The 23,831-nt window shown below is 45.4% G+C and overlaps 1 protein-coding gene across 1 annotated transcript in view; it reads left to right on the top strand.

Moving 5' to 3' along the window:
* Positions 1-23,831, top strand: part of LOC129329596 (cell division cycle protein 20 homolog) — an 85,798-nt gene that overhangs the window by 23,093 nt on the left and 38,874 nt on the right. The window contains exons 6-7 of the mRNA XM_054979053.1: positions 2,865-2,994; positions 16,785-16,969. Of these exons, the coding sequence (XP_054835028.1) occupies positions 2,865-2,994; positions 16,785-16,969 (315 nt within the window). The remainder of the gene's footprint in view (positions 1-2,864; positions 2,995-16,784; positions 16,970-23,831) is intronic.

Raw genomic sequence — 23,831 nt, 5'->3', positions numbered from 1 at the left:
TGTAGGCAAGAGAGCCATGGAGTGAAGCTCAGCACTGAAAATGGTGAAGGTAAATTCTGGTTCGCAAATGTGGAAGGAGCAGCCAAGGGCACAGGGTTGGGGCATGTAGATGCTGTCATAGTCCACTTCCACCCACTCACTGCTGTGTATGTGTGTGGGGGGGTGCGTTTTCTTGCTAAGGATAAGTCTTCTGTTTCACCTTCCTTACTTTTTATTTCAAATGCCATAAAAAGCTGGGCCCAGTTGCATGGTGGGGAACCTGCAAGAACTTGCAGGTGGTATTTTACTTTTCTCTGAATACTTCTCCACACTATTTATAATAACAATAATAATAATTTATATACCACCCTTCAGGACAACTTAACGCCTACTCAGAGCGATTTACAAAGAATGTTATTATTATCCCCACAACAATAATCACCCTGTGAAGTGGGTGGGACTGAGAGAGCTCCTAGAAGCTGTGACTGACCCAGTCACCCAGCTGGCTTCGAGTGGAGGAGTGGGGAATCAAACCCGGTTCTTCAGATTAGAGTCCCGTGCTCTTAACTGCTACACCGAACTGGCTCTTTCCCTCCTCTTGACAGCCCTCACATGCTCATCTATCCTTATGCCCTTCTCTCCTTCAAACCCACTAAACAACTTACCTTCTATCTACCCTCCATCTTCATCTATATTTCTTAATTTACTTCATTTATATACTGCCTTTCTCCACAATGGGGACCCAAAGCAGCTTACATGATTCTCCTCACCTCCATATTATCCTCACAACCATGAGAAGTGATTTAGGTTGAGAGTATGTGACTGAATCAGTCACCCAGTGAACATCCACAGCAGAGTGGGGATTCAGGGCTACTACATCTTACTCTAAAACTCTAACTACTATACTATACTGGCTTTTGCAGCAGGGAGGGGTGCTGCTGAACAGTAGCAAGCAGCTAGGCCTGGGTGAGTCATGCAAGTCATGTGTTATCAAGTCATCCAGTAGATTTTTCTGGGCTTGGCCCCAATGAGTCCTCCCTCAAAGGTCAAAACAGCCTTTGAAAGGGCTCTGTCCCCTCTGGCTAAACTGCCTAGCAACAGCCATTGAGAACATATGTTAAAGCTACAGGTGCTCCTTTTATCATTTTCTTTTTTAAATTCCCCAATGTATTTTTTTGTTTTAGATTTCAGATTTTTCTGCAAACATGGAGCAACCTTTAGGTGTGTAGGAAGATCTGTCTTGTCTGTTCATGGCTCCAGTCTCCAGATTTAAGTATCCACTGATCAGGGCCACTTGGTTATTAATATATAAGATTGATAGACACCACACTGTGTTATTTATTCCTTGCTCATTCTTATTACGTACCTACACCTTTGGTTCTTTTGTAACCTGTATTCTCAGTTTCTTGAACCATTTATTTAACCCAATAAAGGTCTCCTTATTTTATTTGAAAAACAATAATCCTACTATATAAAAGGTTAAGCGTATTCAAGACAACTCACACCCTACCCTGGTGCGCCACCAGAGGATGCTGCTGTGCAGGGAAGCCCAGATGAGGAAGCCAGACCTCCAGAGAGCATGCCGTGGTGGGAAGCCCAGGCCGGGATCAGGCATGGAACAGGTGGCAATGCCCACCCCCTGCCTTCACCCAGCTGGAATGGGGAGCAAAGCAGGTGGCAATGCCCATCCCCTGCCTTCACTCAACTCAGATCAGGAGCGAAGCAGGTGGCAATGCCCCCTACCCTTCACCCAGCTGGGATCAGGAGGAGGTGGCAATGCCTGTCCCCTGCATTTCACCCAGCTGGGATCAAGAGCGGAACAGGTGGCAATGTCTGCCTGCCCTCCTCACCCAGCTGGGATCAGGCACAGAGCAGGTGGCAATGCCTGCCCACCCTTTAACCAGCTGGTACTAGGCATGGAGCAGGGGGCAATATCTGTCCTCCGCCTTCACCCAGCTCAAATCAGGAGCAAAGCAGGTGGCGGTGCCCATTCCCCTTTTCATCTGGCTGAGATCAGGAGTGGAGCAGGTGGCAATGCCTTCCCCCACCTTCACCCAGCTGGGACCAGGCGCAGAGCAGGTGGCAATGCCTGCCCTCTGCCTTCACCCAGCTGGTATCAGGAGTGGAGCAGATGGCAATACCTGCCCCTTCACCTGGCCAGGATCAGGAGTGGAGCATGAGGCAATGTCCACCTTCCTTCACCCAGCTGGGATCAGGCACAGAGCAGGTGGCAATGCCTGCCCCTTCACTCAGCCAGGATCAGGTGCAGAGCAGGTGGCAATGCCCACCCCCTGCCTTCATCCGACCAGGATCAGTGATGAAGGAGGAAATACCTGCCTGCTCACCCTCCCCATTCTAGAGCCCGTTGTATTTTTTCCTACGACAGGCTTTGTTGCTAGTAGACCCATAAAAAAAGCAGTTTTGGAATACAAGATATCTTGAAGGTATCTTGGTAACAGGACCTCATATCTTGAATATGAGGTCCTGTTACCAAGGGAAAGATACCTGTGCCCTCATCAGTATCCTAGCTGTACAGTTTTTGTCACCAATGTGGAATTTCAAAGGTTTGCATGACTGCTTGTTTTGTTTTACATATGCTGATATGAAGTAACATATGGGAAATAAGATGCAGAGGGGAGGAGTAAGGTGTTAGTTGGGAAGGTGAGACGATAAAATATCCATTTTGAGGAAAGAGTTGGGGCACTGTCTAGTTTGACCAGAGGAAGATCAGTCTAGTGCTTCAAGTCAGGATCTGTCCACAGTATGATGAGCCTTGCCTAGGAAAATAGATGCCAAAAATAACTGAAACATTAATTGGACCTTTATAGTGTATAGTATTCAAGAAACTGCTGTCTCACTCCTAATTCCCTTTCTCTTCTGGCCAGGGGAAATTGGCTTGCATTGCTTCACTCCTGACTTGCGTCAACTGCACTGCCAATGGGACTGGGAGCCCAGAAAACCTGGAGTCTCTCTCAGCATCTTGTACTGGGCAGAAGACAACAGCAGAAGCACAAGGTGACAGAAGGGCAGTATGGCAGTTTAATTATACTGTTGCCTTGCTAACCATACCATACTAAGGCTTCACTGTGTGGAATGCAGAGTGTTAGACTAAGAGAAGATCTTCATCCATACCTCCAGTCAGCTCATTGAATAATCTTGGGCTAATTATAATTGCCTGTAATACTTACATTCATCTCTAGGATTTTATAGTCTAGGGCTGAGATTAGTGTGGTTTTAGGTATTTGTATTATGATGCATGTGTTTTGGATATTTATTATGTTTTGTTGATTTTAACTGATGTAAATTAATTATTGATGCAAACTGCTTCAAGCTGTTAACGAAAGAGAAATTATTTTTAAAATCACATAAATAAATAAATCTTTCAGTTTTACCTACCCTACTTAGTTAGTGTGAGGATGAAATGGGAGGAGGCCATATGTCCTCTCCACCCCCCTCATGTAGACGGGGCACCATCAAATGACGGGCAGGATAAAAATGGGATAGATCAGTTCTTTACCTTAATTTCAGCACTCCACCCTTCCTAATATCCAGTCTCCTTTCACCTCCCAAATTCTCACATGCCTAGTATATCCACAGCTTGAATTATCATTGAGGAAGTCTCCTCAGAGGTGAGCTTTACTTGGTACAAACCAAGTAACATGCTCTTTATAAATCCTTGAATTTCCCCAAACCAAGACTCCTGTCTGATCACCATGGAGCAGCCTCTTTACAGTTCTTTAGTAAACTCTTGAAAAACTTCCTGAGAAAAGTGGACTTACCTTGTTCTCTGACTCACTCTTTCCCCTCCTGCTTCTAGACAGTCTGATTAACCACATGTTGTTAAGTCAATCCCACTCTTAGCTAGGGTTGCCAACTTCTAAAATTATCCCCATTAGAGATGGACACGGACCAGAAAACAGACCAAAATTTTGCACTATCCAGACCGGTTCAGTGTTTGCGAGCTGGCAGGTCATGGGACGTGTCTTTTTTCACAGATGTGACGACCTTTGGCTAGTCCATCAGTCCGTGAAACCAGACATCCTGGCAATCAATTCCCTAGGCAACGTAGGAGCTCCACGCATGGAGCTCTTCTGCTGCCCTTGAAACACTCCAATCTTAGCCCTGAAAACCTTGATAGGCAGCTCTGGCTGCCAATCAGAGAGCTCCCATTATTCTCTCTGTGAGCGTTTACTATATAAGACACAGCACAGAGCCATGCTTGCAGTTATCGAGCAAGGAACTGCTTGCTGCGGGAGGTTTTTTTGCATTGCGTGTGGTGAGAGGGAGGCTTGGGGCTTGTGCTGCAGCCCAGCCCGGGGAGCAAGCTTTTTGGGTTTCCTCGGCTGAGGGCTCAATCTTCTGTTTAATCCTTTTTTCTTTCAATTCTTATTTGCTTGTAGGGCAGTGGGCTAGCCTAGGGCTTTGCCACAACCCAGTCTCAGAGCTGCAGTTAGGCTCTGGGTACAAACTTACTGGGTTTTCTTGGCTGATGGCTCACTCTTCTGTTTCTTTCTTTTCTTTCAATTCTTATTTGCTTGTGCAGTGGTGAGCTAGCCTAGGGCTGTGCCCCAATGCAGTCTCAGAGCTGTAGTCAGGCTCTGGGTGCAAGTTTATTGGGTTTCCTCGGCAGAGGGCTCAATTGTGTATCTCCTTTTTTTCTTTCAATTATTATTGGATTGTAGGGCAGTGGGCTAGTCTTGGAAAAAATTTTTTTAAAGAAAGTAAATGTTTATTTTTTAGAAACCTTTCCACTTGGGGGCATGGTGTCAGACCTACAAGATGGACACCTAAATGGTGAGCTCCATCTCTCCCACCCCCTAAAACCCAATGGAAAGCAACATATCACCCTTGTTTATTTCTAAACTATGGGCAAGCAAGACCCAGAAAGAAAGAAAACTCTGTCTAAATTGGCAAAAAAGCTGCAAGAATACTTCCTGTCAACTCCACTGCCTGAAACAAGAGACGGGGACATTTAGTGCACAGAAATGGCTGACACCGGGAGCTATGACACAGTAAATACCCCAACAAATCCTAACGGCACAAATTTAACACCGCAATTAGCAAAGCTGGAACAGAATTAAAGCAAATGACAGAATTATTGAAACTGATTACAGAGCAACTCCGTGAAATTAAAATGGAGCTCCAGAAAACAACTCAAAAAGCCAATTATGCAGCTGATCTTGCTCAAAGAATGCAAAATGACATGCAAGATCTCCAAAAGGAACATATTAAAGTTCAAGACAGACTATTATATTTAGAAATTACCTCTCGGCAATGGAACCTTAAATTTCGTGGCCTGGAAGAGTTAACAACACAAGGAGAAGATCTACCTTCTTTAATATCAAACTGGCTAACAACGTCGCTGCAATTAGAGAACACCGCTTCAATCATAACCAAAGCCTACAGAATCGGCTCAAAAAAATGAACTGAAAAAAACAGGCCAAGAGACATAATAGCCGAATTTCAAGACCAAGAAAATAGGGGGGGGAATGCTGGATTTGGCTAGAAACCAAGGCTCAATACTACACAATGGAACACCAATCTTGGTATTTACTGATCTGCCTAGCAAAGTCCTACTCAGAAGACAGGACTTGAAAGAAATAACGAATTCACGGAGAGAGGCCAACATACAATACAAATGGCAAAATTTTACTAAGCTCTATGTTTCACATCAAGGAAGATCTTTATATGCTTCGGATCTAGAATCAGGTAGAGCCCTTCTCCGAAGCCTCAACTCGGAAATACCAATGGAATGGGACAGAAATAATCAAAAAAGGAAGATGCAGCAATCTCTTTCTCTGCATTAGGACAGCAAGATACTTGTTAGAGACACTTGAAGATAAGCCCACCGTTTATTTGAACTAATGACAGAGCGTTAGCTATAACAAGGGAGTTGATATATATTACAATGTATTAACACACTGGGTTGTGAGGGTGGGAGAGACTAGATCTCCACCTCTTAGCTCCTAGTCTGTAAAAGTGCCTCAGTTTTGGTACTAGACCAATAACTAGAGGGTGAAGTAACCCTCTAGTTAAAGTGAACTGTTTAATAAAGAAATCTAATTTTAAGCAGAAGGTTTTAATAAGAAGTTAGAAGGAAGGGAAGGGGTGGTGACAGGGAAAAGGGGGAGACTGCAGAAACTAAGCATTAGTGATAAGGGAAGGAAGAAGGGAGGGGAACTTTGAGGGAAGGGGGTGGAAGAGGGTTTGAGGGTTAAGGGAAGGCAGGGTTTAAAAGAAAAAGGGTGAATTAGCTATAAACACAGAGAAGTATCTGTTATTGCTTTTCTTTTTACCACCTTAATTTACATAAGCTCTACAGCAAAAGAAAGGGGGGAGTTATTGTAGAAGTTTGAATATCACTGATTAGAGGGAGGAAGGGAGGGGAATTCTGAAAGGAGGAGGGCGGAAGAGGGTTTGGGGAAGTTGGGGTTAAGGAGAGGGAGGATCTAAGGGGAAAAGGGGGGAATCAGTTACAAACTCAGAGAAGTATCTGCTATTGTTTTCCTTATATTGGCTTATTATATTATATACGCAATATAATTAAAGAAGAAGTTAAACTATCAAAATAAGCAAAAAGAAAAAATCTCATTCTGCTATTGCCATTAAGGGAAAACATTTTTAATTTTAAGCTGAATTGAAGCTTATTTTTATATTTTGATTTGAAAAAAAGAAAAGATAAAGAGGTTATTTTATTGGGAGCTGTGCTTTTATAGAAACAAAAAGGTGGGAAAACAGAGATAAATTCTAATATAAGCAAAACGTGTTATTACATCTTTATTACCTTTAGACTTCTGTACTACGTTTCAACAGGTTTGTTCTTAAATCTTATAACTGAAATATATTCACTATAGTTGGCATAGTGCAAAGCCACAAGGCTTAAGCATATAGCAAACACAACACCTAAGACTCAAACAGGAAAACTAGTATTGACACAACAAACATATAATGCAAACAGAAATTAAAATAATTTCTTACAATGTTCGTGGTCTTAATAATGTGATCAAATGAAAGAGAATATTAACAAACTTAGCACAACTCAAAGCCAATATATTTTTGCAAAAAACCCACTTACACTCAAATAAGGTTGCTTAGTTAAAAGCAAATTGGATCCAACACCAATTCCATGCAAAAGGCTCATCTAAATTAAGGGGTGTATCAATTCTTATCTCTAAAACTATCACCTTCTTACACAAAGCAACATATCAGGACCCAAAGGGTAGATATATCTTTATCAAAGGAACATTAGAAGAAGAACCTATTACACCAGCCTCAATATATGCACGAAATAACAACCAGTTAGATTTCATAGAGGATACCCTAAAAAAACTAAACACCTTTCAAGGAGAAACAATTATAGGAGCAGACCTTAACTACATAACTAACTATAACTTAGACAAATCCCACTTTACTCAAACTAAAAATAGATCTAGAAGGCAAAAAAACAAGCTGGCATCAATAATTAAGAATGCACAACTATATGATATTTGGAGACAGATGCACACTCAAGAAAAAGATTACACATATTATTCATCAAGACACAATACACTAGAATAGATTACATCTTTACTTCAGCTAAATTAATGAATGGAGCCATTAAATCAAACAGGGAATATAACATGGTCAGATCATGCATGGGTAAGCTGTACATTAACAACTGGCACACAAACACTGTTGGAAAAACACTGGTTATTAAATAAAAAATTATTATATAATGAAGCTGCAAATAAGGAAATTGAAAAAGCTATCACAAACTTCCTAAAAGATGATTCACCAGAAATTTCACCCCAAATAAAATGGGATACTTTTAAAGCAGTAATGAGTAGACATGGGCACGAACCAAAAAAATTTAATGAATCAGCAGTTTGTGGTTCGGTGCCAACGACGATCCCGAGTCGCAAACCACAACGAACATTTTCCGTTGCCGAAACGGTTTGCGGTTCGTGGTCCGTGGGTGCCAGAACAGCCACCATTGTACTTACAGAGCCCATATACACAGGGAGTGTGTAGCAGACTCTCCTCCAGCCAGCAGCCAAGTTTGGTCAAGATTGCAAGAGGGATCTTGGAGTTATACCCTCTCCAATCCGAGGCCCCAGGAAACTCCCACTCGATACAGTTAGAGCCACCAGTTGACGTTGGCCCAGAGGAAAAGGGGTGTACTCAAAGGCGGGCTGCCTCCCCTCTAGGGGGAGGTGGGTATGGCCACTTGCTGGTGGCACCCCCCATGTGCCCGCCTGCCAGGCCTCAGAGGAGCGCGCCTTTATTCCCGGCGCAGGCCAGAAAGCGGGTGATGTCCCCTCTCTTTCATTTTCTATATCTATTGTTTTCTACATACAATTCTCTAACTGTGTAATATTCTCAAACTGTAAACATACATTCTCTAATGTATGTGCACACATTCTAGTGTACGTTCATTATACTTATACTTTCTCAAATGTTTGTCTCTCTGTTTTTGATTTTCAATTCTTTTATCTATGGATGCGTCGTGTTCTGTTCAATTCAATATCTCTTTGTTGCATTCGCCTTCTGTTTCTAGATCTAGAACAGTCGATATATATGTACCCTTTTCTGTTTCTCTTTATCTCTCTTACTGTCTATTTGTCACTTTCTTTCTTTCTGTTTCTTTCTCTGTGTTTCCACCACTATCTATCTGAATCTATATCTTTCTATGTATATCTGCCCTTTCCTATTTCTTTCTACCTCTCGCTGTCTTTTTCTCTCTTTCTATAACTATATCGTTTCCTACAAACCTTTCTCTATCCTCATCTATATATATGCTTGTGTGTCGATCTATTTCTAATGATTTTGTTTCTTTCCATCTATCTGTCTATCTTGTTCTGTCCAACTCTGAATCTATCTGTAGCGTTTGCATGTCATTTGGAGGGGGAGTGGCAAGATCCCTCAGCAACTGTGGGGCCTCACCCAAGGGTCCCACTGAGGAATAATACGGCGGCAGCCAACAGCACCCACCTTCCTGCCTTCGCGGAAAGGTGGGAGGGAGAGGAGATGTCGTTTGGAGGGGTCGGAGTGCTCCAGAGAGGGACAGGTTGAAAGAGGGTCTGTGAAGTCGGAAGATCCCAACAGCCGCAAGGCCTCCTCTGAGGATCCCACTGAGGAACTCTGTGGCGGCAGCCAACAGCACCCACCTTCTTGCCTTTGCGGAAAGGATGGAATAGGACAGGACCAGAGAGGACTGAGTGTTCCGGAGAGGGCAAGGTGAGAAGAGGGACCATGTACTTGTGTGAGAGAGGAGGGCTGAGCCCGAGGCTTCCTGGCCGCATTGCGCAGAAGGACCGGGACGGAGGGACCCAACATCCACCCTGAAGGAGTGCGCAGACTGCTGTGGCAGAAGCTTGTCTGCTCCCCCTGTGTCACAGTGGAGGCTGTCGCCAGCATCACTCACCTTCCTGCCTTCGCAGAAAGGACGTGACTGGTTGTGGCGGCATTACCCATTCACCCCTGCCCAGAGAGGACAGCTGCTGCTGTTGGCAGGGGCCACCGTGACGTACAATTTTATGTGCAACAGCAGTTGATCTGTCCCCCATGGCCAAAATCCGAAGCATCATACAGCACCCACCTTCTGGCCTTCACGGAAAGGGTGTGAGGGTGAGGGACCTATTCCCCCCTGCTCAGAGGGGGCAGCAGGTGCCCATGGAAAGGGGGGGCGTGCAGTGCCACACTAACACCAGCAACAGCAGCAGAGCTGTTCTTCATGGCAGAAAGCAGCATCAGCTCGCAGCACTACACCTTCCTGCCTTCGCAGAAAGGACGTGACTGGTCGTGACATTACCCATTCGCCCCTGCCCAGAGGGGACAGCCACTGCTGTTGGCAGAGGCCACAGTGACATACAATTTTATGTGCAACAGCAGTTGATCTGTCCCTCATGGCCAAAAGCTGAAGCATCATACAGCACTCACCTTCCAGCCTTCATGGAAAGGGTGTGAGGGTGAGGGACCCATTCCCTCCTGCTCAGAGGGGGCAGCAGTGCCCATGGAAAGGGGGGGGACTGTGTGGTGCCACACTAACACCAGCTCCTGAGCTGCCCCTCATGCCCAAAAGCAGCAGCGGCAGACCTCAACCACCTTCCTGCCTTCATGGAAAGGACGCGTGACTGGTCGTGGGATCCATTTCCCCCATGCACAGAGAGGACAGAAGGTGCACATGGATAGGGGTGCACCGTGCAGCTCAAACCTGGCAGCTCAGTGAATACATATGAGCTGCCCCTTGTGCTGCAAAGCGGCGGCAGCAGACAGCACCCACCTTCTTGCCCTCACGGAAAGTGTGGGAGGGACCCATTCCCCCCTGTTCAGAGGGGACACCAGGTGCCATGGAAGCGCGTGTACCATGTGGTGCCACTCTAACATCAGCAACAGCAGCAGAGCTGTTCCTCATGGCCAAAAGCAGTATCAGCTCACAGCACCATACCTTCCTGCCTTCGTGGAAAGGACGGGATGGGAAAGACAGGAGAGGTTGGGAGGCATCTGAGCAGATACAGAGAGGGAGAGGTGTGAAGAGGGACTGGGAACTTGACAGGGAGAGGATGACCAAGAGGCCCCAAACAGCCACCATGTCGCATTGCGCAGGCTGCTGTGGCAGAGGCTTGTCCGCCCCTCCTGTGTCGCAATGGAGTCTGTCGCCAACATCACTCACCTCCCCGCCTTCATGGACAGGAGATGAGTTGAGGGACCCATTCCCACCATGCTCAGAGTGGACATCAGGAGCCTAGGATAGTGGGCTCTGTGCTGTGCAACCAGATGTGCCGCAGCTCCGGAGCTGCCCTACATGCCCCAAAAATTGGAGCATCAGAAAACACCCACCTTCCTGCTTTCACAGGAAGGATGGGATGGGCAGGACAAGTTGTGGGGAGGGGTCATTTGGGCACCATCCGGAGAGGGAGAGGTTGAAAGAGGGAACAGGAACTTGTCTGGGAGAGGAGGGCAAAGGGTCACCAGCCATGGAAGCAGCCCCGAGAACTGAGGGAGGATTGAGCCCGCTGTGGATGAGCTGGGCCTACAACCCCAGGGTGGCTCAGGTCTAAGTCCACGGAAGGGTGCCCCAGTAGGTTGAGGTTGACCTTGATGAAGGTCAACATGTCCACCAAGTCCAGGTGCAGATGTACACAGCGGGGACAGAGGTCTCCCAGGTGGGAGAACACCTGCTCGCTCAGCACGCTGGTGGGAGGGCAGGACAGGATGTTGGCAGCGATGATGGACAGGTCCGGCCATCGGGCAGATTTCCTCGCGCAATACGCCAACGGGTTGGCATGGGGAGCTCGGGGGGCTCAGCAAGGTACTCGCGCACCATGGCCCCCACCGAGGCGTCCACTGTGCAGCGGCCAACCATGCAGCCCACCGATGAGGCCCAGAGATCGAATGGGGCCGTTTGGGTGGCTCTTCCCTGGCGTGGCTCTCTTCCCAACTCCTCCCCCTCCCCCTCTTCCTCCTCCAATGCCTGCCCCTCACCCCTGCCCAGTTCCTTCTCTCCTGCCTTCTGTCTCTGGAAATGGAGCACCGCTGTGCGGAGCTCCTTTTTTCCAGTGCTGCATCTGACTCACCTGCGTGGCGATGCTGCCCTTGATGCGGGGGTCACAGAGGGGGGCCAGTTGGTACAGCGCCTCGCAGCAGAGGATGCAAGCATTCAGCAATGCAGGCCTGGATCCTCCGGACAAAGTCCCAGACCCTGGGGAGCAGCTCTTGCTCGTGCTGGAGCTCTTGGGCCAGAAACTCGTCAAGCCCGTGGATCAGAGGGAGGACATGACCCAGGCTGGCCTCATAGGAGCACAAGAGCTCAGAGGTATCCTTGAAGGGTTTCAGGATCTGGGACATCTGGGCAAGGACTCTCCAGTCCATGGAGCTGAGGCTCAACTCCTCTCCCCTCCTCAGCACATCTGAAGAGGACAGATGTCTTCCAATGCGCCCTTCTGCTCCACCAGACATATCATGTTGTAGGTGGAGTTCTAGTGGGTGGGAAGGTCCTGGAAGAGTTGGTGCGCAGGGTCCCTTCCCTCCCCCTGCCTCTGGAACAGCTAGCGGGAAGAGTTTATGCTGTGGGAGAAGTGGGAAGCGATGCAACGGCAGCTGTCCAGCAGATTGCGCGTCCGCAAGGTTCCCTCATCCCAGCTGTCCCTCAGCTTGCTCCCCATCCTGAGCACGTCCCGCATTACAAGGTACAGCTTGTGCGCCATGCACACCAGGCCCAGGAGAGATGCCTCTTTCAGGGCTGCCAACATGTTGGCTCCCACGTCTGTCACCATGAAGCCATGGACAAACCCTTCCACCCCGGACGTCCACTCACTCAGAGCCGCCTTTACGGTGGCGGCGATGTTCTTCCTGGTGTGGACCTCGTCCATTCCCTGGGCCTGAAGAAGAACTGCCCTGTAGCCTGGTGTCAAACTGGGCACCTTTTTACGGCTGCCAGATCTTGGCCTGGGGCGCCGGAGGTCGTCTGGTTGCCACCAGTGGGCGGTGATGGCAAGGTACCCGTGATGGCAGCTGCTCCACAGGTCAGCCATGAAGTGCACTGTTCTGACTTCGGCGGCCAACAGTTCTCTGCGCACCTTGTCTCGTACTGACTCGTACAGGGCAGGCACGACTCGATGCCCAACAGTGCACCGTGACGGCATGGAGAACCATGGGGCAAAGTGCTGGAGCAGCAGTTGGAAGCCCACACCCTCCACGACCGATAGGTAGAAGCCTTCCAGGGCAATCGTCTGCATCACCACATGAATGCCTGCCTCCTGAGCCCTTGACCTCACCCTTTTCAGCGGCACCACCCCCGACCCCAATGGAACAACTTCCCCCAGGGCGGCCTGCCTTACCCTTCTGCTCCCACCAGCAGCACCCTCGGGGCAAGGCTTCTTGCTCGGGGTGCATTCCGGAGACCGTCCCACCAATCCCGGATCAGATGAGCTGGTGGCCCTCGGTCTCCCCCTGATGCACTATACATAGGTCTTCCATCTAAGTTAACTGGAAGACTCCAATTGGTGCAAAACGCTGTAGCCCGACTGTTATCAGGAGCGAGCAGGAGCATGAACATCACCCCCATCCTGCAGTTACTCCATTGGCTACCTATCAGTTACCATGCTCAGTTCAAGGTATTGATTATCACATGCAAAGCTCTTCATGGCCTTGGTCTGGCATACCTATGAGACCGCCTCCATCTCTATGTTCCTCCACAGCAAATTCGCTCATCTGAATAGGGTCTTCTGGAGGTGCCACCCTGTGCATAGACAAAATCTACAGCAGCCCATGCACGAGCTTTCTCTGTGGTAGCCCCTTCCCTGTGGAACAGCCTGCCTGAGGAGGTTGGAAGAGCCCCCACTCTCCTAGGTTTCTGCAAATGATGCAAAACCAAATTATTCAAAAACTCTTTTATACTTTAGGGAGGGGTCTCAGGTGCTCCACTAATGAGTTAGGGACCATAGACTTCACCACTATGTTGCCTTACATACTATCTGTTGCTTTAAATATGTGCTCCTACGTCAGCCCTAGAATTGCTTATGTTCTGTTTCAGCATTTCTTCAACTCTGTATTGGATTTTTCCTAATGTTATGTCTTTGTAAACTTGTGTTTATTTACCCTATGGCATTGTTTATGAAATTGTCCTTGATACTGACTGTATTAATCTCACACTGTAAAATCCGCCTTGAGTCTCAGTGAGAAAGGTGGACTATAAATGACATAAATACATAAATAAATAATGTACAAGAAACATGAAGCTATACTACTTTCCCTTGACATTGAAAAAGCATTTGACTCCCTTGAAACTGGTTGTTGTGTATTTTCCGGGCTGTATCGCCGTGGTCTTGGCATTGTAGTTCCTGACGTTTCGCCAGCAGCTGTGACTGGCATCTTCAGAGGTGTAGCACTGAAAGACAGAGATCTCTCAGTGTCAAACTGTGGAGAAGATGTTAGCAGGTAATTTATATCTACTCAGGAAGGTGGGTTTGGGTTGCGTCATCCTGTAAGAGTTTCCCAGGGTGTGGAATGCTAATGGAATGTTAATGCTTCACTGTATCCTGAGGAGGTTCTTTTGCATATGGATTGGTGCTTGATATGCTAATCTTCTCTGCAGGGCTATTGTAAGATGTAGAGTATTTTGTTAGCCTGGTGTTTTTCAGGACTGGAAACCATGCTCTATTCATTCTTAAAGTTTCTTCTTTCCTGTTGAAGTTGTGTTTATGCTTATGAATTTCAATGGCTTTCCTGTGCAATGTGACAAAGTAGTTGGAAGTGTTGTCTAGTATTTTAGTGTCCTGGAATAAAATACTGTGTCCTGTTTGAGTTAGGCTATGTTCAGCCACTGCTGATTCTTCAGGTTGGCCAAGTCTGCAGTGTCTTCCATGTTCTTTTATTCTTGTCTGGATGCTATGCTGTGCGGTCCCGATGTAAACTTGTCCACAGCTGCAGGGTATGTGGTATACTCCTGCAGAGGTGAGGGGGTCTCTACTGTCTTTTGCTGTTTGTAGCATCTGTTGTATTTTTCTGGTGGGTCTGAATACTGTTTGTAGGTTGTGCTTTTTCATAAGCTTTCCCATCTGATCAGTGATTCCTTTGATGTATGGCAAAAAACACTTTTCCTGTGGGAGACTGTTTTTCCTTAGTTGTTTGATTTATCCTTGGTTTAATCGCTCTTCTGATTTCATTCAAATCGATTCAATTCGAGGGTAAACTCCCATTTCTAGATACCTTGGTCATCTGCAAAGCAGACTTTCAGTTAGGTCACAAGGTCTACAGGAAACCAACTCACACGGATCGGTACTTACACAAAAACTCCAATCACCACCCTCAACAGAAAAGAGGCGTAATAAAAACATTAGTAGACTGTGCAAGACGAATATGTGAACCGCACTTTCTCAACGAGGAAATTAATCATCTAAAGTTTCTGAACCATGCACTTCAAGCAAATGGCCACTCCAGAAATGAAATCAGAAGAGCGATTAAACCTCCTCAGGATACAGTGAAGCACTAGCATTCCATTAGCATTCCACACCCTGGGAAACTCTTACAGGATGACGCAACCCAAACCCACCTTCCTGAGTAGATATAAATTACCTGCTAACATCTTCTCCACAGTTTGACACAGAGATCTCTGTCTTTTGGTGCTACACCTCTGAAGATGTCAGTCACAGCTGCTGGCGAAACGTCAGGAACTACAATGCCAAGACCACAGCGATACAGCCTGGAAAATCCACAACAACCATTGTTCTCCAGCTGTGAAAGCCTTCGACAATATATCCCTTGAAACTAATCGCATCAAATAAAGGTCTATTGACTAAAGGAGACCTTGAGAAAAAATACATCTATAGCATGGTTTTCATACCTTCAACTTTCACACATGGCTACAAAAATAAAACTAACCGATATACTTTGAAATCTTGTTAAATCAGATTTTGAAATCTTGTTAAATTCTTAACCTAATAAGAAAAGAAAGGGTCTTATAGCCATGATCTAGAATATTATTATATCAACTGAAAAACTAAGAGCTACAACCTACCAATCAAAGTAGCAGCAAGATTGTAATGGCTTACTGACAACAGATCATTGGAACCAGATTTGGTCATATAAATTACTTAGCACCTCAGAAATCAATACAAAATTCCAAACTTACGAAATAATTATGAGATGGTATCATACTCCAACAAAACTTTCTGCAATCATACCAAACTACTCCTCATTATGCTGGAGGAAATGCAGAGGCATTGGTTCATATGCCCATTGTTGGTGGCAATGTCTAATAATAAGTAAATTCTGGGAAGACATACTACATTAAATTTACACAATAACCAACTATAAGATCCCATTTATACCTCAATTAATTGTTTTAGATCTATGGCAAAATATTGAAATTCCTATGATAAGACACAAGCTAATAACAACTCTCTTAATTGCTGCAAAAACATTAATAGCACTAAATTGGAATAAACCAAAATTTAACCAACAATTAATCAATGGTATTTGAAAATATGGGACTATTTCATCATCGAAAAGATAACCAACAAACTACACCAATCCATCCGTTCTCCTAACATATCATAGTTTTATGAAAAATGGATACCCTTTTTTGAGTATATCAAAGAGAAAGAATTGCAGGCATCTACCCAACTATATCAATCTGTTTTTGATTTGTAATCTAATTAAAACAAAATAAATAAGAAAAGAAACACACAAAAATCACTATGCCAACTATAATAATTGTAGTCAATGCTTAAAATGTATTAAATTCTGAGTATTGTATTCGTAAATATATTCGTGATTGTATTTGTGGCTGGAGGGGAGCCTGCTGAAGTTTGGCGTCTGTGAGTGCGAACTGGGGCGGTCCCAGGGCCCCCAGAATTGACGGACCATGGACTAACAAACCAGTCCGCAAACCGGGTTAGGTTTGTCAGTGGTCCATGAAAATAGATGGATCATGAACCAACGGTCTGTGGGTTTTTCCCAGTCCGTGCCCACCTCTAATCCCAATAGCTGACTGTTCAATATTAGTTTGATCTGCAAGCAACTATCAGTTTTTATTTAACTTTATGCCATGAAAATGTCACTCACCCATTTCCATGCATTAAACCTCTGTTAAAGTGACAGGACATTTTTTACCCTGTCCACTACTTCCCTTACTTACAACAGTCACACTCTCAAACTGCAGTGGCTTAGAGGCTACATTGCTTGAGGCTTTGGTGGGGAAGGGAGAAACCTTGACTCTCCATGTGATCAAACAGGATTTTGTTAAAAGGGGCCATTTCAAACAAATCAGAGAGCAAACTCAGCAGAATAAGAATCTCTTTTGTCCTCTTTATCTGATTCTTTAGAACACAAGTCTGGCATAAATGTGAGGAGGAAGAAGAGAGAATTGAGCCTCATCATCCTAGTTTCCACATCTGCATCTTCCAGCCTAGCAACAAAAGTTACATCTCTGTCCTGGTAATTGTCACACAGGAACAGCACCAGAAAGAAGTCAACTACTTCAAGGAGCCATTTGACCCACACCAAGTAGGTAGGAATCCTCAGCATTTCTAGACCATGTCCCCATGGGTGCTGTCAGACTGCATTTCTTGGTGGCAGAGGTGAGGTGGGGGATGGTTCTGGAAGGATCTGGCATCAGAAAAACAAGCACACCATACTGTTTGTATAGCCCTAGGTCTTTGCTGTCAAATCAAGCTAAGATGCTTTGACAAACATGCCTTTCCCTCTGATTACAGTGCTCACTGACCCACCAAGGATCCTGCAACCTAATGTGGGAAAAGGGATACTAAAGCTGGAATGGGTCCCACCCCTGGAGGCATTAGCTGAGCACATGGTATATCAGATACGGTATGCTGTGCAAGGCACCATGAAGTGGAAGGTAATATTTAGGTACAAGAGAGGCACATGAGAAAACATTAGGGAACACCCATGTAGTAGTTCCCTGCATTCCCTGGTCTGAACACTCCAATGCACAAATGGAAACAAGGGGAGTGTCCCTGGGAAAACTGCATATTTTCCTCCCCAGGGAAAATCATGTCAGGGGCAGAAATTCTACTCCACACCCACAGTCAGAACCATCAGTTGTACAGACAGGTGGGTGACTAGCACCAGTTGACAGTGTTTGTGTGTTGTATGAATGAGACCGAATTCCTAAAACAGGGCAGGAGAAAAAAAATGACCTGGCAGTCCTATGTAACCCTTCAATCCATCTCAAGGTGCTAACTGAATAAGACCTGGAGACCAGAAAGCTAACATGGAGCAATTCTGCACACGTTGGATTAATGCACTTCGAATCCTCTTTATAGATCATTTGGAACAGATTTTTTTGTGTGCGGAACAAAAAAATCCACCTCAAACAATTGATAAAGTGCATTGAAAGTGCATTATCCAACGTGTGCGGAATCAGCCATGGAGTATTGACTTTTAAACATGTGTTGGTAAGAGCAGCTACACGGTTCTGACCCAGCTCTTCTGGAGCAGGTAATAAAATGCCAGGATGTTCACCTTTTGATTTGATCCTGCCCTCTCTTCTCCACAGCTTGAACTTTGTTCTTCTGAAGTAACCTCTGGATCCCCAGAGCACTCATTCAGGTTACTGACGTGCAATCATTATTCTGCTCCAACTTTTCTTGAGGGATGCCAATGTCACTTGAGGACTCCGATTCAGCTGTACCTCAGAAAAGTTATCTTTGGGGGAAGGCTTCTGTACATTGAACAGCTGTGTGACAAGTGGAAGCTCAACTAGTTTTACAATCTCACCTTAATACACATGGACCACTAAAGCACTTTTTAATCTCAGTTTGTAAATTCTTGGGAGTTTTCAAAATTGTTCACTTACATGAACTGACAACAATCCAGTCAGGTAGACCAGAAAGACTAAGGCTGAAAGAACACTGAATTTCCTACAATGGCTCTATAGACAACCCGTTTTCACATCCAGGGTGGTCAGTCATCCACAGTGATCAGTCATTCTCCTCAGCTACTTTTTTAACGTCCTGACCTGGATGACCTGACCTGGCTAGCCTGATTTTGTCAGATCTTGGAAGCTAAGCAGAGTTGACTTGGCCCTAGTTATTACCTGGATGAGAGACTACCAAGGAAGTCCAGATTTACTATGCAGAGGCAAGCAATGGCAAATCAGCTCTGAATGTTTCTTGTCTTGAAAACCCTATGAGGTTGCCATAAGTTAGCTGTGACTTGATGGAACCTGTAATGTTTTGCATTTAAATAGTTTAGATTTTATTTCAGCTTGCTAATGTAACATTTTTTAAGTTGTTGATATAAGGTAAAATGCAGGCCTCTATGGAAAGAAGGGGGGCTGGATGGGTGAGTGGAGTGTAATCTGATTGGCTGGCAGCTGTATCCTACGGGGTAGAATAAACTGTAGTTTTTTAGTTACCGTAGTTAGAAAAAGTGTTCATTCTGGACAGAGTAGGCAAACCTGTAAGTAGGGTTGCCATTCCTCTGCCCTCTACTCCCCCTGCTTATCTGGCCAGTGGGGAGGCATGGGCCTCCAGGGGGAGGTGGTGCACTCTCATGGACCTGATCCGGCACAATTCGGGCCCAAATCAGCCTGGATCGGGCCATTGCAGAGCGCGGGAGCATTCCCACGCTCCGCAGCGGCCTTTTCCAGGCCAATTCAGATCCAATCGCAGCCAATTTGGGCCCAAATCAGACTGCTACAGAGCAGGGGAGCACTCCCATGCTCCGCAGCAGCCCGGTTCAGGCTGATTTGTGCCTGATCCGGGCCCAAATTGGCCTAGATCAGGCTGGTGCAGAGCACAGGAGCACTCCCATGCTATGCAGCTGCCTGTTCCGGGCTGATTTGGGCCCGATTCGGCTCCTTAAGGAGCACAGGAGTGCTCCCAGGGTGGCCACAGCCTGCACGATGACATCACTTCCTGGAAGTGACATTATCGCATGGGCCTGGAAGCATGCACGCGAAGGCCACCAAAACAGGTAGATGCCAGGGCTCCCACCTCCCTCCAGAAGGACAGGGGGACCTGGCAACCCTACCTGTGAGAGAGTCTATGCCTGTGTGATTCCGAGAGAATGTATTTATTCTGGCAAGTTCAATGAAACTGTGATTCCTGAGTCTGTATCTGTGTGGTGTTCTGAGAAACTCTTAAGTCAGGCAAACTGTGTGTGTGCATGGGGTTGTCGATGTATATCTTAAAGAGAAATTGATCTATCTAGTTCAGGCAAGCTATGTGGAAACACCTGAGTGAATCTATGTCTGTTAAAGTTAAATCAAAAAGTGTTCTGCATCTGACGAAGAGAACTGTGTTTCTCGAAAGCTTATGCTACAATAAAGTTGGTTAGTCTTAAAGGTACTACTGGACTCTTTTTGATTTTGCTACTACAGACTAACATGGCTAACTCCTCTGCATCTGTTAAAGTTATGCTCTTAGTGAAGACCTGTGTAGAAAATTACTTTGTGTGACTAAGTCTGTGAAAATACCTTTAAGATATCGTTATATTTGAAACTGCAAAGCTTAAGAACTATTCTGGAACCCATACCCTTATCAAAACTCTGCAAACATCAAGCTTATGGACTTTCAAATAAGTTATACTTATGTTTAAGGAAAAAAGACCCTTTTTTAACTCATGATCCCCATCATGAACCAGGGCCATATCTAGGGTTGCCGGCACCAAGGGCAACCCAAGTCTGGCCCCGCACGCACGCGCTCCCAGCGCTGCATGATGACGTCACTTCCATGACATTATCATGCAGGGCGGTGCATGCCGCCACGCACAACAAGCCGGGTGCCCTGGCGCGGCGTGAGTTGGTGGAGGCAGCACGGGGCTGGGCTCGGAAGCTGCCTGCGCCATTCGCCTGCCTCGCAAGACAGGGAGCGGTCGGCCGCCCCCTGTCCTGCAGGGTAGGCAAAAGGCAGCGCGGGGGTCTGGGAGGCTGCCTGCACGCTCCCAGCAGCTGGCAGCTGCACTTGGCACCCCCTCCTTGGCAGCGCCAGGGGCAGACTACGCCCCCTGCCCCCCTCGATCTGGCCCTGTCATGAACTACCATATATAAGGGATCTTTTCTAGTTCCCTCATGGCTGCTCTTCCAAGTCTCAATCTTCTTCAGATTTCTTGGTTGCAGTCTCTCTTTTGATTGTTGATTGAGCCAAGGAATAGAAAATCTTAAACCATTTCAATTTTCTTTTTTATTATTATTATTTTTAACATCTAAAACAGTAAACTACAAAAAACTACAATAGTACAAGGGAAGGGAAAGAAGGGAGAATAAGAAGAGGGGGAAGGGGGGGTGGAAAAAAGGGGAAGGCAACTTACAAACACTAAACACTACACTTCAATGCTTTCCCTTCATACTGCCATAATTAAAAAATAGCTTAATAAAGTAATGATGGAATGGTTGATCTTACAAAATACAAATTACAATTCAAATTAAATCTTCCCCCCCCCCCGGGCCTCGGACGCAGTTCTCTCTGAGCAGCTACAGCCGCAGCGCTCGTTGCCTCCCTCCTCCCTTCAGGCTTCGAATCTTCTTCTTTTTGCTTGATGTCTGGCCCAAATTCTGGATTTTTGTCCACAAAATCCCTTAGCTGATCTTCCGAATTAATCTTGTAAGCTTGATCTTTATAACTAAACCCGATTCCTTCCGGAAATAGCCATTTGTACTTTATGTCACGTTCCCTCAAAAGAGCAGCCAGCTTTTTATACTTAAATCTTCTCTTCCGAACTAAAAATGGAACGTCCTTCAGTATCTTGACTTTATTTCCCAGAAAGTCCAACTCTGCATTATATGAGTTATATAGGATATTGTCCCGGACCCTCCTGGATGAGAACTCAATAACGATCTCGCGAGGCAGCTGCCGCTTCATTGCATATTTTGAAGATGCCCGACGGACTCCCAAAATGGCGCTCTTTACTTCTTCTTTAGTTGCCCTCGCGGGTGACGCTAAAAGTTCCGAGGCAAGATCCCATAAATCCTCGTTTTCCTCCTCTTTAACATTCTGGAGACGCAAAATGGTCTGTGTTCGCTCCACTTGCAGCCCAATCAGCTGGTTTTCCACCAACTTTAGCTCCTTGTTCGTTGCTCTCATAAGTGACGCATTTTCCCGAGCAGACTTCTCTGCCCCCCCCACTACTTCCTTGATGGCTTTCACATCGCTCTCAATTAAGCCCACCCTTTGATCTGTTTCATTCAGCTTGTCAACAAAGGGTTTTATGGCTTCAGTAACCGATCTTTTCACCAGTTCCTCAAGCGACTCGCCTCTTCCCTGCAGGGCAGCCGAAACTGACTTGCCCAAAGCAGGACTCTGTTTTTTTGCTGCCATTTTAGGGGGGGGGGACTGCCAATCTTCCGAGACTCTGCGAGGGGGGGGAAATCCGAATCTTCTAAACTTCAGATCCCACCACTCCTTCACATGCGCTTGTAGTAACAGAAGGGATTCGCTTACTTACAGGCTTCCGCCTAATCCTGTTCTTTGCCGTTTTCCATGGCCCGGCAGCACACAAGGTGCCGCGCACGTCTGCCGGCCTCCATAGGGACAAACGGGCAATTTACCCCCTGCCTCGGTCTGCCAGAGGGCTCTTCCCGTCGCATCCCGGACCCAGACTCCCTCCCTGGGAGCCCTGGGGGCTAACCTTTGTAGATCAGCCGCCCGGTCAGGGTGCTCGGCCGCTTCTTCTTGGACCTGCCGAGAGGAGCATCCGACATGGCCGCGAAAACGAAACTGAATCGAACCATTTCAATTTTCTCATGTCAACTTGGGCAGCTCAATCCTAAGGGGGATGGGGAAAGTGAATAGGGACCAAACTAAGGCTAGCGCCGGCGGAACTGGCTCCTACGCGGGTGTAAATGCCTTTATTTCTATCTTTCCTTTATTTTGTCCTAATTGGAGACTGAATTCAATGTTGCTATTTCAGCATCTCTTGCTATGCTGAATCTGGATCTTGTGAAACAGATCTCTTGTTCTTCCTTTTCTGTTGTTCTCTTCTATTTCTTTGTGATGATTATTATAATAGATTTCTTTGTCTCTGTGTGCAAGTCGCTGAAAAGCTGCATGTATTATACTATTTCTGTCACTTTTTGCTTTTGCTTCTCATCTGTTTCTGAGAGGGAAACAATTCCGGGAGTAATACAATCGAAAGGCAATTGTATACTTATTTCACAAATTTATCAATGTGCAAAGTGCAAAAGTGCATAAGTCAATGTTATAAATACAATAAATAATGCAATAAATATACAATAAATAGTTACAAAATCCGCCAGTCCATATGTGCAGTCATTTGTTACTTGGCAAATTCCACAGTGAAATGTCCAACATTAGTGAACACAGTGAAATGTCCAACATTCCAACTGAACGTGAGAGGAGCAGGAGTGCTTGTGTTTATCCAATGTTATGCCCAAGATGAAGTGAACATCACGAAACGGGAATTGGAAATTTGCATGCATAAGCCCGTCGGCCATATGCCCACTGTTAACACCAGTGCTTGAATGGACTGTTGGTACTCCTAATACTCCGTTCTCTAATGTTGGACATTTCACTGTGGAATTTGCCAAGTAACAAATGACAGCACATATGGACTGATGGATTTTGTAACTATTTATTGTATATTTATTGCATTATTTATTGTATTTATAACATTGACTTATGCACTTTTGCACTTTGCACATTGATAAATTTGTGAAATAAGTATACAATTGCCATTTGATTGTATTACTGCTGGAATTGTTTCCTTCTTGTTCTGTTATCTGGGTGGTCTCCCGTTGTTGCTTCTCATCTGTTTCTAGCAATTTTTAAGAGTTTCCTCAGTCATCCATCTAGGATTCTCCTTTTTTGTCTACAGGAATAATCTTTGCACATTCTTCCTCAATAATGTCTCTGGTTTCAGCCCATAGTTCTTCTGGTTCACAATCAATTAAACTTAGTAATGCAAATCTGTTCTTTACATAGTCTTTAAATTCTTCATGAATGTTATTTAGATTAGGGGTCTTATAAAGAGCCTTTGCTGATGATTTGGTGTTGGTTTTGGAAGCCCCTCTAAAGGGCATTGAACTGTTAATGGTTAAACTGAAAGAATTTGGTACAGTAGCAGGTTTTAAGGTCCCTAAACAGAAGATTAAGATGTTAACACAAATATGAAAATACAAGACCAAATGAAAATGTACAACTAGGTTTTAAAATTGAGAAAAAGACAAAATATTTGGGTGTTACTTTGACAAATATGAATTTTGTTATTTAAAATAATTATATTAAGACTTAGAATGAAATTTAAAAAGATCTATTAAGATGGAACAAAATTCAATTATCACTTTTGGGAAGAATAGCTGTGATTAAAATGAATATTATTCAGAGTGTTATTCTGATTTCAAGCTATCCTGGTTTTGACAACAGAGGCACCATTTAAACAATGTCAGAAAG

This window comes from Eublepharis macularius, chromosome 5 (assembly GCF_028583425.1).
Source record: "Eublepharis macularius isolate TG4126 chromosome 5, MPM_Emac_v1.0, whole genome shotgun sequence".
Taxonomy (NCBI): domain Eukaryota; kingdom Metazoa; phylum Chordata; class Lepidosauria; order Squamata; family Eublepharidae; genus Eublepharis; species Eublepharis macularius.
The sequence above is the reverse complement of the archived record's forward strand: the minus strand, read 5'-3'. Positions and strand labels throughout refer to the sequence as shown.